The sequence below is a fragment of the Equus caballus genome, chromosome 1, assembly GCF_041296265.1.
Source record: "Equus caballus isolate H_3958 breed thoroughbred chromosome 1, TB-T2T, whole genome shotgun sequence".
Taxonomy (NCBI): Eukaryota; Metazoa; Chordata; class Mammalia; order Perissodactyla; family Equidae; genus Equus; species Equus caballus.
In genome coordinates this window covers 34,002,879-34,016,867 of record NC_091684.1, presented here as the reverse complement: position 1 = coordinate 34,016,867, position 13,989 = coordinate 34,002,879, and the positions used below count along the sequence as shown (strand labels likewise).

Below are 13,989 nucleotides of genomic sequence, written 5' to 3'. Positions count from 1 at the left end.
AAAAATGAGAGCTTATTTATCAGCAAGTTTGTTGTTAAGAATATGCCACGTCTAATACTTTAAAGGGGGGTCAGCCCTGTGGTGTAGTGGTTAAAAGTTCAGCCATGCTCCGCTTCAATGGCTTGAGTTTGCAGGTTCAGATCCTGTACACGGACCTACACAACTTGTCAACCATGCTGTGGCAGTGACCCATATACAAAATAGAGGAAGATGGGCACAGATGTTAGCTCAGGGCTAATCTTCCTTAAGCAATAAAAGAGGAAGATTGGCAACAGATGTTAGCTCAGGGCAAATCTTCCTCAGTAAAAGAAATACTTTACCTCTGACTCCACAAAAAATTGTAGGTGGGAACACCACCTTGTGTGTGAGCACACACATGCATTAGAGCACCCAAAAACAGGGAGAGGAAAAAAGAATTCGCCCTGAGCCCACATTTCGATCAAACTGTGTATGGTAATGCTCTTAATACTCTGATTAGAGTGAAGAGAGAGTTCCGGAAGATGAAGAATATTTGGAATACTTTATTCTGTTTTTTATTGCAGTTAGTAGAACTTTAAAAACAAAACAAAACACAAAAAATTCATGAACCAAACAGACTCAAAAGTAAATATAACTTGACGTTGTCTCTCCTGCTGTTCCTGTTCGTTAATACCAGTTGCTACTTACCGTATTACACAAAAGTATTTCTTTCCTTCTAAGCAGAACAAGTATTCGTTTCAGCACTGAATACTGGTTGGCTGTTGTTTAACCCACAGACTGCAGTCACGTTGGATGAAGGTCTTTCGTTTTTCATTCTGAGTGGTGAAGAGGGCTCAGCTTTGGGCCAGTCTTCAGAGCAGGTTGGATTTGTTCCCCTTCCTGCCACATCCTCATTCCCGGGAAAGATAACTCTTCATTAAATGCATAGAATAAAATACTTGGATGGGAGATGAAGTTTTGATCACTGAGCCACCTTCTTCTCTTTGGATTGAGAAGCTCTTTTAATAATTCCTAACATTTATTGAGTGCTTACTGGATGCCTAATGACATACTAAATTTTTATGGTGGATTGTATCATTCAATCCTTATACTAACCCTGTGAGACAGGCATTATTGCCTTCTCTGTTTTATAGGTGAGGAAACTGAGGTGCACAGGGTAAGCATTGATAGAGCTGGGAAGTATAAGCTGTCAGCTCCAAAGCCTGTGTTTTCTTTTTCTTTTGTTGTTCCTGTCCTTCTCTCCAAGCACCCAACATTTTTCTCCGTAATCTCTGTTACTCTATTCCCATTCTTCATCCCTCCTAGTCTAGTCCCAGACCCTTCTAATTTCCATCAGTTCTTCCCAGGTCCTCTCAAACTCTTCAGCCCCCTGTTATTCCCTGGTTGTCCTTTGCTCCAGTGCTAGTCAGTCTCACTGGTCTTTCCCCGTCTCCTCCTGATGTGTCAGCCTCATTGCTCTCCCCATCTGCTCCTGTTCCTCTGTACTTTGTCCAGTCCCTCTCTGCTTTCAAATCTCTCCACAGTTTCCTTGAGCCCCCTCTTGCAGGACCACCTATTCCCCAGGGTTCTACCTAATGTCTTCCGACACCTCAGACATTTCCAGATCCCACAAGTCTTCTTTTTGAGGCCCTGTTGGACCCCATTTGCCTTCCTGCTTACTTCCAAGTCTCTTCCATTCTCCTTTCTTTGTATCCTGCTCCAGGCCTTTCATTCCTTTTTTTATTTTTGTTTTTTCCACAATAAAAAAACTTTATCTTTTAAATTTTTAAACAAAGTTTATACATTATAAAAAATTAATGCAGAAAACCATGAGGAAGAAAAGTGAAAGTCACGTGAAATGCCAATGGTTTGAGATAAACCACTATCATCATTTTTTTCATACCTTTCTCTATGCTTATGCCCATACATGCACACACAGACTTTATATAAATGGAATCATAGTAGTAAACGGGAATTCCATTTTTCATTGCTCAGCCAAACCGTGGTGTCATCCTTGGTTCCTCTTTTAGTGACATGCCTCATATCCAGTTCATCACAAATTCTTTTGCTTCTACCTTCAAAGTATTCCGGAATCTGACCCACTTTCACTACCTCCACTGGTACAACCCTAGTGTAAACTACCACAACCTCTCATCTGGATCATTGCTATAGTCTCCCTCTGTTTTCTTGATTGCCCCAACAGTCTATTTTCTATACCTTACGGTAGTCAGAATGATTCTATTAAAATCTAAGACACACCATTCTTTTGCTTATACCTTCTGATGGTTTCCTATCTCACTCAAAATAAAAGCTAAAGTCCTTACAGGAGCCTCCTAAGCCTACATGACCTGGCTCCCTTGGTACCTCTCTGACTTCATTTCTTACTACTTTCCCCTTCTCCCAACCCAACTTTAGCCCCGTTGGCCTCCTTGTTATCCCTCACAGCATGCTCCTGCCTCAGGGACTTTATACCTTTTAACTGTCTAGAAAGCTTTTCTCTCATCCTCATGCTCTCTCCCTCACTACTTTTGGTCTGCTGTTCAAATGACACATAATTAAAGATACTGTTCCTGACAACCCTATCTAAAATAGCACCCCCAACCCACCCAGCCTAGTGTTCTCTATCCCCTTATCTTACTTTATTTTTCTTCATAACACTTTTCACCACCTAGCGTATATTTCTATGTGTGTTTGTTTATTTTCTTCCTGGAACATATTAGTCACTCAATGAATATTTGAATGAATATTGAATAAATGAGTATCAAATATGTGTGTGGTCTTCCCATTCACCCGAACTCTTACAGTCCATGATATGGGTTAAGGAATGAGCTTTTCTGGGAAAAGGGGAGAAGGTCCACCCAGCAGAGTGCACCAGGACCAGGCACTGTGGTTATGGCTGCTTTTTCTTCTCCTAGGCAGACATGAGAGAAATCAGGTTAGTGGGGCAAATAGACTACTTGGGCATGAGGAAGTCTGGGTGTAGATGCGGGTTGTTTAGAGGAGTTGCCTGGAAAAGTCATCCATCCTATAGCTGGTAACTTTGGGGCCCATGGGAAACTACTGTCCTCATCACAGGGAGCAGAGAGCTACTGTTTTGTGGGAGGCTGAGTTTGACTGCGGCCCCTTCCTGCTGGGAGAAAGCGGAGTCCTGGTTCCAAATATGTTGTCTGGGCAGTCCAGAGTCAGGTCCAAGGTTACTTTCAGACAGTTCTGCTTATCACACTACAGTTAACGAGGCGGTTTCTGTGAGATGGGGGCCTATCTCTTTTTTACCACATCATACTCAGGTGTATCCATCTGTACTTATGCATGGAAAGTTAGTTGGATGCCTTCTCACCTAATATTCCCTCTCACACAATAGCTAACAGCACAGACACTGCTCAGCTGTGAGCTGTGTAGTGAAAACCAAGAATGTGATCTGGGGTACAGCTGGCCTTACGTTAAGTGAGGAATATTTGGTCAGATAGGGTTTATACAGGCTGAGATCATAGCTTGTCCCAGGCTAAAAATATAGACAGATTGAGTAGGGTAGGGTTCATAAAAGAAACCTATATCATCATAAAGAACTGGGGTCCAAGATGAGGGCCTGACATTCTCAGCTATCATGGCAGACCCTAGCTCTGAGGGCAGGTTGAAAGCCCTGGCCCACGCCAGGGGTGCTGTAAAGGAAGCTTGGTAATAGGTGCTCCAGCTGGAACAAAGAGCCTCTTTTTGTCTATGATTGGAATCCTCAAAGAGATCTCCTGTGTGAGGATCCCCAAATCTTGCTCCTAGATGTCAGTGTCATACCTTGTTTAAATTCTGACCAAGATACCACAAAGACATCTGTATATGAAATATTTTCTTGATGTCATGACAGGGATAGGAGAGGGGGTATGATAATATGATGAGTTGATATGAACCTAGGTGATGCTTAACTATGTTACTTACTTAATTTTGACAGAGTTGATCAAGGCCATGTAAGTTTCTCTCTTCAAACAAATTCTGTGGTTAATTCTTTTTATTTACCCCTAAATGTTTGTTTTTGAAAATTGAGGGGTTTTTGTCTGTATGACTCACACACTCTGTCCCTTCTCTCTTTTGATATATGTAGATTTTAAGTTAGACAAGTAAAGTCATCTAATTTTGTATGACATTTTTGAGGTGATATAAAAGTATATATTTTTATATTTAGTAAAGTATCCATTTCAATACCTGTATTCAGATTTTATATATACTTATTTCAGAATTTCACTATAATCATTCTGCCATAGGTTCTATGTTGAGTCTTTACTTTTCTTTCTTTTTTTTCTTAAATACCATCCAGAAAACAGCATGACTGCTCCACATCACTTTAAGTAGTATTGCTTTATGAATGGTGGGAAAAAATGGGGCTTAAGACTGCGTGGCTTGATGTCTCTGGACTTTGTCCTATACGGAATTCTCAGTAGTTGAAATATCATAGTCCAGTATCTCAGAACATCTTCCAGAGGAGAGGAGGGCTTGAATTATAGTTCCTTTTCAGTAGTCTTTCATTGAGAATTGCAAAGAAGGCTATAAAAAATCATATTGCATACTATTAAGCCTTAAATGAGTTCCTCTATAGGTTCAATGAAATTTCATTATAACATAGTTTCAGCTTGAACTTGAACTGGGTAGTGTGGATCAGAAAGATAACTCACAGCAAGGTCCCAGTACATTTCATTTATCTGTGTATTAATCATTGGGGACAAGCACATATACCTATTTTTCCTTTTGGTACTCAACAAAGATCAGTAATGATATTTACAGCAAATGTTTTTCACTTGGTGGTAATTTACAGAACTTCTCTGAGGGCCAAGATGAAGATTTTATGGAAGAAGTAATTTTTCCAGATTTACTTGAAATAAAAGCTGCTGAATATGAAGACTATAGAGAACGCATCAAAAAACAACAGGCAAATATTTTTGTGCCAAGTAGTTCTCCAGGTAAAGTTTTTTTACAGTAAAATATTCAAGTCATTAGTGAATCATATTATAAAATAATAGCTTCTTTATATGCTGGATAGATAAAGAGTACTGATATAAAATTATAGAAAGATTTCTACATTTGTTCTTCATGCCTTCTCTAAGTTTAAGGGAATTGGTTAAAAGAACTCATTCATTGCATATATATTTTTTTTTCTTCTAGACTTTAAAATTATTTAGTGATAATTCCCTTTTGCTTCTTGTTTGGTCAATACAGTTTAATATTTTGGACTTTTCTTGGTTTTTTTGCTAAGGAAGATTTGCCCTGAGCTAATATCTGTTGCCAATCCTCCTCTTCCCCCGCCCCCCCGCCCCGACTTGAGGAACATTAGTCCTGAGCTAACATCTGTGCCAGTCTTCTTCTATTTTGCATGTGGGTTGCTGCCACGGCGTGGCTGATGAGTGGTCTGGGTCCATGCCCAGGATCCAAACCTGCCAACCCAGGCAGCCAAAGTGGAGCACACTGAACTTAAACTATGGCACAGGGCTGGCCCAATATTTTGGACTTTAAAGTAATATCTAGTTTTGTTATTAAGTGGTCAACCAGCGTAAACTGCCAAAAGATATGATGCCACGCATTTTGGAAGATGAAGGATTCTATATTCAGAGAAAGCCAGAAATATATAAAAAGACCTGCAACAAAATGGAAAATCGTCTGCTTAAACTAGAAGAGGTAAGTGCACCAAGTTAAACTACTCACTGATAGTATGTGACATTTGTTTTTAGTAAAATATTTAATATATTTCTTAAATATTTTTGATAGGGAAAGTGTTGGTTTGAAGAAAGTGGAGAGATAATGTCATTACCGTCGCCTATTAGACAGTCATGGAATTTTAGAGTCAACTTAAGCAAGGAAACTTTCAATCCAGCACTGAAGACCATATATAAGAAGGTAACCATCAGCAGTTGATTTGTAATTATGGTTAGAATTCTTGTAATATCAATTATAACATGTTTTTGTGGTAATTCACTCTTTAATGATATTAGTAAGTCTAGTAATGGCAAAACTGTGATGAAATGTTAAATAGCGATTAAAATTATGTTTTTGAGGAATATTTAATGATATGAGGAAGTGCTCAAAATAAAATGTGAGGTAAAAAAAGCAGAACTTAAAATTATATATGATGCTAATTTATAAAAATAGATAGTGAATGAATGAATTTATCAATAAATGGATAAGTACATACATATATGTGTGTATAGATAAAAACACTGAAAAATATATCAAAGTTAGTAATTATCTCTGGATAGTAAGACATAGAAGTATTTTTTATTTTATTTATATTCTTGTCTACTTTCTAAATTTCAAAAATGAATGTATATTATACTTATAATCAAAGAAACAAATTTTTCATGTATTCTAAAAGACATTATGAAAATTAGTAGTCCATTAACCTAATGAGACGAAATATTTAGACAGAAATAGTTATATTATAAAATTGTCTTGAAAAACTTTAATCAGAGCTATGTACAAAAACTTAATTGCCCATTCACTTCCCTTAACCATTCTATATATGGGAAATAAGGCTGTAAGTTGATACAAAGTGGAAATAAGTGGACAAAATAAAAAAATAATAATAAAAGAATAAAAGAAGAAGGAGGGAAAATCTCTGGTACTTATCTTCTTGTTCTTTCCTGTTACATGGCATAACTTTTACACTTTATGGTGACAATGGTGGGTTTTTTTTGCTTTTTTGTAAATTTTGCTTAAGACAATAGCACACAGTTTTTTTTTTTTAAGATTTTATTTTTTTCCTTTTTCTCCCCAAAACCCCCTGGGACATAGTTGTATATTCTTCGTTGTGGGTCCTTCTAGTTGTGACATGTGGGACGCTGCCTCAGCGTGGCTTGATGAGCAGTGCCATGTCCATGCCCAGGATTCGAACCAACAAAACACTGGGCCACCTGCAGCGGAGCACGCGAACTTAACCACTCAGCCATGGGGCCAGCCCTGAGCACACAGATATTTTAACATAATTATCTGAGACCATTGCTCTTGGCAAGAGAGGTCCTTGAAACAAGGCAGTTTGTTGAATGAATGAATGAACGAGTGAATGAACAGAAAGTTGATAACAAGTAAATGCAAAATATACAAGTTTTGGAGAAATATTAACCACCATTCCAGGTTAACCTTTATAATCATCCAGAGTCCCGAGTTGGAAACTACTGGGCTAACCAAGTGACTTTTTCCTTCAGTGTGTCTTTTCTAGCTTCATCCAAGCGCAATTTTAGTATTCTATGGACTCTTAGAGTTGGGAATAAATGTAAATGTCACTTCACCAAACATCTAAACTGAGTATTAAAATTCATCCTGTAGAATTCTTAATAGGTAATGTTCTGGAATTTGTGTCAGATAAATGCCTCTGCCTACCGTTCTCTTCTAATCTTCTCCACACTTTTTACTCTGCCCTTGGAGGCAAGGCTCATCTGGGGTTTCTCACCAGAGTAAAAGAAATATAAGGCAACTGAAGCAGAGACAATAGCTGCCTAAGTATCAAAGTCCTGTCTTTGCTTTTGCCCCTGCCAGGTACTGTGATACCCTGTTTTACCTCTGCTACCCCAGGTCTCTTTTGCTTGTTGTTTGCTGACTGGTGTTGCCTGACCATTTGACTATGCCCTTTGCTATACTTCCTCCTCTAGGACTCCTCTTATATATTTACCTAGATTTTATCAGCTTGGATGTTTTTGTGCTTTTTTCTGGGCTTTGATTCATTGTTGCCTGGGTCTTTGTGCTTTTGGTCTAACACACTTATCTAGTTCTAGAAGTTCACTTAATCCCCGCAATCAACTGCTGCTTATAACCTATGTCAAGGAACTTACCACCTCCTGAGAGAATTCATTCAGTGTTAGCCAGTTCTAATTGTTTATTGTTTTCTGTGTTGAATTAAAATCTGCCTCCTAGATGACTAATATTCATTTAAACATTAAAAAACTCATAAAGTACTTCACCTATGTGACAGCTCTTCAAATATTTGAAGCCTGTGGTCACTTCCACTTTTAGCTTTTGCTCTCCGGTCTACACTCACTTCCTTTGACTGTTGTTGGATATTCCACCGCCTCAGTTACCCTCCTCTGGCTCCTGAGCACCACAGTCATCAGGTACTGAATTGGACAGAGCCAAGGGCAGAGGCTCGTGTGGTTCCAATAGAAACCCAAAGCAAGTAACCAACGCAGTTGCTGAATCTGCTTAACAAGACAGGCATCTCTAGCTTAGCAACTTTAATTTCCAAAAGTTCACTTATAATTTGGTTGTTTAAAACTGAAACTGTCTATTTCCTTCCTAGTTTTGCCTGGTTGATCACCAGTTTACTACTGATTAACCAGATATTATAGGTGGAATCAAGGTGGAAGCAGGGTCCTCCTCTTGAGGTGGCCCTCACATAGAAAATAGAGACTTACAAGATAAGGATAAAACAAAAAGAAGCTTCATGGCTGTTCCCTGGCCTCCTCTCAACCCAATGAGGAAAAAGAAGAAGATTCCTAGTTCAGGAAAGGGTAGAGAGGGTGAGATGTAGGCATCATCCTGGTGACCTACAGTCCTTGAGAAGCCTTGGATCTGCCACACCAGGTCAGAGGTAGGACAGCAGTTTTTTCAGTGTAATAGCAATGGCACAGACTGGAGGGCGTGTTCTATTACACTAGAGTGATCCAGAGAGAGGGTTCACGCTGCCCTTTTTAGGAGGATGCAGTCATGGGCTCTTATCAAGAGTGGCTAGGCAATCATGAATTAGGCTGTACATGCTAAGTAATCCACTAACCCTCTCAAATTATATTACTAAAAACCGATCACCTGCGTATTCAAACATATGTGCTTAAATTCAAAGTAGAGTACTAAAACATAGTTGAATCATTTTGTATGTAATCTGAAGTCTACAGATTTCATCTCATCTGGCGTCCAAATGGAGATAGTCTCACCTATAAGGAAAGATGATCTCCTAATAAGTTAGCATTTGCTTAGAGGGTCCAAACCCCTCCAGGGAATTTTCCAGAGGGTTATCAACATATTCTCCTAGGAACAATGTTTTAATAAGGGTTTGCCATTTAACTCTGGCCCCCAGATGACTTAGATCATCTTGTAGTCGAACTATTCACCCAAGAGTTCTAAACACCATTTGTCATAGTATTTTTATAAGAAATTATTTTGAGGTTTATAACTTGAAAATCTAACTTCTACTAGCATGCAATAGTAAAGTGGATGACAATAATTTATAGCAAAATGATTAAAATGCTGTAATATAAATATATTTTATGAAACCAAGGGCCATAATCGATTTCAAGGAAGAAGGGTCAAATTATTGTTTTTTACTTTTCTGTATCTCTTAATTTTCTTGTAATTAACATGTTACTTTTATAAGGAGTTACTTATAATTTCAAAAGAAATAGAATCAAGTTAACATTGTGTACATATTTTTCCTTAAAAGGCAGTGAAATCTGATCTAGAAAGCTCTATTAGGAACAAAATGGAAGGTCAAAGGGAATTCTGTCAATTAGATCTCAACATTGTGGGTTTGCAGTTCAGCCATCATCCTCTCTTCAATCAGGAACAAGTATTATGTGCTAGGCTGCTCCAACTTTATGAGTGCTTCCAGGACAGGCAGCAACAGAATTTACCTCAGCTGCTTTCTGAGAAGGTGAGAATGGCTTTCACTATATTTATGGAGCTGAACCTTTAATATTTAAAGAGAAAACAAACTTCTTAACACAGGGCAAATTATCATGGAACATTTTCCCTTAGCACTTTAAATATTTAGCTAGTTAGAACAATGGTTGCTTTCAGTTTTTCTGAAAAGAAACTGTAGGAGTTCATTGGCCAGGGAGGCAACCTCAAACATCCTGCAGAATATTTCGCTCTTACAAATGGTTTACTAATCAGTGGTATTCAAAGACCTTAATTCACTTGATTGAATTTTCATGTAGCAATTGTGTGGGAGAACTTAATAAATGAAGTCCATGCATTAATAATGTCAGAATATTTCCTAAAACAGATATGGAATATTTGGACTTTTAGTATAATATGGCCATTGTTTCCATGAATAGAGGAACCAAATCGGAAATTAAGGTGTTTAACCACGCCCCATTCATGACACTTCGGTCATTTCCTTTTTTTTTTTTTTTTAACTGAGGAAGGTTAGCCCTGAGCTAACATCTGTGCCAGTCTTCCTCTATTTTGTATGTGGGTCACTGCCACAACATGGCTGCTGACAAGTGGTGTAGGTCTGCACCTGGGAACTAAACCTGGGCCACTGAAGCAGAGCATGCCAAACTTAACCACTAGGCCATGGGGGGGCCCCTCATTTCTACTTTTTTTTGATTGCAAATAATAAAGCAGTGAACATCCTTGTATCTATATATTTGAGCATGCATATGAAAATTTGTGAGGCTAGATTCCTAGAAATGAAATTGCTTGGTCAAGGGTATGGGCTCATGAAGTTTAAATTTTATTAGATAGTGATGAATTGCCTTTCCAAAATAGTTTTTCCAATTTGAATTTCCACTGGCAGTATAGGACAGAGCCCACTTCCCAGAGTCCTTACCAAGTAGTTGATATTATTTGCCCATTTTTCTGTTGCTTTGTATATCTTTAACTAATTACTCTGTAAGTTTAAAATATATATAAATGTATATTCTGGATGTAAGTCTATAAAAGATGTACAGTCATGAGTCGCTTAATGATGGGGATATGTTCTGAGAAATGTGTTGTTATGCGGTTTTGTTGTTGTGTGAACATCATACAGTGAACTTACACAAACCTAGATAGTATAGCCTACTACACACCTAGACTGTATGGTTCTAATCTCATGGGACCACCGTCGTATGTGTGACCCATCATTGACAGAAACGTCATTATGCAGCTTATGGCTGTGTATCTTTTGAATATGTTTTATATATTTTTGTTCTATTCTGTTACTTGCTTTTTCACTTATTTTTCATATCTCTTGGAAAATATTTTATGAGGTCAAATCTGTTACTCTTTTTACCTGTGGATTTTAGGTTTTGTTGTTTGCTTCCGAAGCTTCCTAAGACCTTCTCTACCCCAAGTGTATTAATCAGCATGCCTTTGGTTGCAATTCACAGAAAACTCTCTTTCAATTGCTTTAAACAATGAGGAAAAGATATTACTTGCTATATCAAAAGTTCCAAGTTAGGGCAGCTCTAGAGTTGTTTATTTGATGACTTACTATCATTAACAACACTAGCTTTTTTGTCTCTTTCTAATCTTCGTCTTCAGCAAGTTGACTTGGTTAGCTCCTCTCATGGGAACTTACAGAGTGGCTGCTCCAGTTCAAGGCATGCTGGCCACATACACAATATGCAGCATAGCATCTTAGTTTGAGAGCCCTCTCCAACCTCTCCCCCACACCTCAGCAGATTTCCCCTCATGTCTCATTGACTAGAACTATATCACATGATCATGCCTAAACCAGTCACTGGAAAGAAGAATGAAATTGCTACAAATGTCTAGACTAATCGGGGTTTACCTCTGAAGCACGTGGAAGAAGATTGAGCAATTGAACAAGATTAGGTTCTGTCAACCAAGAGAAATGATCATTTGAGGGCAACCAATAGTGTCTGACAAGTCAAAATTATAAAGATATATTTCTATATATTCTAATAATATATGTGTGTCTATGTGTGTTTGTGTGTGTGTGTAATTTCTAGCCTTTTCTTCTATCTAGAGTTTATATCTGTGTCTTTTAAGCTTAGGCTCCAACTCAGTTTCATTCCTCCCCAAAAGTTAGCTTCATATCCAAACACCATAATTGTTCTACCGATTTAAAATTCTGCCTTTATCTTAAACCAGCTTCACATATTTACATAGATGTGTTTAAGGATTATGTATTCCACTTTATATTGATCTAGTCCTACCCTGTTTTAATTACTATATTTAATTATTAAATTATGATGTAGTAGGACAAGTGCCTCCTCATTGTATTTTTCTAGAATATTTTTGGATACTCTTATAGATTTGATCTTCCATACGAACCTTATAATTAGTTTGTCAACTTCTATTTTAAAAATTCTATTACCATTTTTGTTGTGATTGCATTATATCAATTTTGAAAGAAATTTTATCTTTATAAAAATTGGGTTTCGGGGCCGGCCTGGTGGCGCAGCTGTGAAGTTCGCACGTTCCGATTCTCAGCAGCCTGGGGTTCGCCAGTTCAGATCCTGGGTGCGGACATGGCACCGCTTGGCAAAAGCCATGCTGTGGTAGGTGTCTCACATATAAAAAGTACAGGAAGATGGGCATGGATGTTAGCTCAGGGCCAGTCTTCCTCAGCAAAAAGGAGGATTGGCAGTAGTTAGCTCAGAGCTAATCTTCCTCAAAAAAAAAAAAAAAATTGGGTTTCTTCATCCAGGAATATAGTGTCTTCCCATTTATTGATTCTCTTATGTCTTCCAGTAAAAGTTTACATGAATTGGCTTTAGTCCTGGAGTTGCCACAAACTGACACTAACTGTGACAGATTTCTCCTGCACATGTTTTAGGGTATAGTTTCCTCTAGTTTTATTTCTCTATGGATATTCTCTGTGGATATTTCTCTCTGTTTTATACTTTCCTAGGTATATTTCGTTCTTTTCATTTTATTTTTTCTTGTTTTCCTATGATATTATGCATTTATTCTTTTATAGAGAGATACAGATCTAGATATAGTTATAAATATGTATATATAGATATGGATGTGACAACGGCAATGGATATAGATAAAGACAGACTATCTTTTCTGTAACCATAAGATTTTAGGTAGAAAATAAGGTGGAGTCCTGTGCTCAGTCTGCCATCTTTATTGATTGGCATTTGTTTATATTAATTGATGAATTGATTACCTAGAAGATTCAATGTATAATGTTTATTTCTTAGATGGATATTGAGGTTCTTCTCAATTCTGCCCCAAGGTGCTTATATGAAATATAGTTTGGAAGACAAGACAGTAATACGCAAAATTTATACACTTGTGCTTCTGCTGCACACACCTAGTCTGCAGATGAATCGGACTGATGGTAACAGGTAGATGAAATGTACCAAAAAAGCTCATTTTTTTATTGTAGTAATACTGCTTTATAATATTATATAAATTTCAGGTGTGCATCATTATATATTTCAATTTCTGTGTAGATTACATCATGTTCACCACCCAAAGATTAGTTACCATCCATCACCACACACATGTGCCTAATCACCCCTTTCACTTTCCTCCCTCCCCCTTCCCCTCTGGTAACCACTGGTCCAATCTCTGTTTCTATATGTTTGTTTGTTGTTGTTTTTATCTTGTACTTATGAGTGAGATCATATGGTATTTGACTTTCTCCCTCTGACTTATTTCACTTAACATAATAATGGACCCTCATGGTCCATCCATGTTGTCACAAGTGGCCGGATTTCATCATTTCTTATGGCTGAGTAGTATTCCACTGTGTGTACAAAAACACTCTTTTCTTTGTTGTAGCTTAAAGCACTGACAAATGCTACCAAATTAGCAAATGAAAATTTGGAAATAAGCCAGCTGACCAGAAAGTCTTTACAAGATTATTATTGGCAGATAAGGTAGGTTTGGGGCCATTCATGTATTTGTCAAGCACGTATTAAGTAACTTCTGTAGACAGAGTACTGCACTTGCTATGGAAGATACAAAATAAGAATATGACAGGCTGGCCTTGTGGTGCAGTGGTTAAGTTCGCATGTTCCGCTTTGATGGCCCGGGGTTCGCCAGTTCGGATCCTGGGTGCAGACATGGCACCGCTTGGCAAGCCATGCTGTGGTAGGCATCCCACATATAAAGTAGAGGAAGATGGGCACGGATGTTAGCTCAGGGCCAGTCTTCCTCAGCAAAAAGAGGAGGATTGGCAGTAGTTACCTCAGAGCTAATCTTCCTCAAAAAAAAAAAAAGAAAATGACAATATCCTTACTCTTTAGGCAATTGCAGAAATGGTTCCAGCCTTTCGAAAAGACCTATCATTGTGTAAAAATATTTCACAGAAGTGTAACATGAAAGTAGTTGTAGTTTTAATATCCATTGATTTTTTTTTTTTTTAAAGATTTTATT

General features: G+C 37.9%; 1 protein-coding gene across 16 annotated transcripts in view; it reads left to right on the top strand.

Moving 5' to 3' along the window:
* CC2D2B (coiled-coil and C2 domain containing 2B) overlaps window positions 1–13,989 on the top strand; it is a 103,030-nt gene that overhangs the window by 16,051 nt on the left and 72,990 nt on the right. For 5 of the 16 annotated variants that reach the window (XM_023641863.2, XM_023641837.2, XM_023641813.2 and 2 more), the window contains 6 exons: window positions 756–839; window positions 4,760–4,904; window positions 5,480–5,616; window positions 5,707–5,835; window positions 9,365–9,574; window positions 13,393–13,490. In XM_023641863.2, the coding sequence (XP_023497631.1) occupies window positions 756–839; window positions 4,760–4,904; window positions 5,480–5,616; window positions 5,707–5,835; window positions 9,365–9,574; window positions 13,393–13,490 (803 nt within the window). Of the gene's footprint in view, window positions 1–708; window positions 840–4,759; window positions 4,905–5,479; window positions 5,617–5,706; window positions 5,836–9,364; window positions 9,575–13,392; window positions 13,491–13,989 lie in introns of those variants that run through there. The other 11 variants (XM_070223684.1, XM_023641834.2, XM_070223670.1 and 8 more) reach the window with 4 other exon arrangements.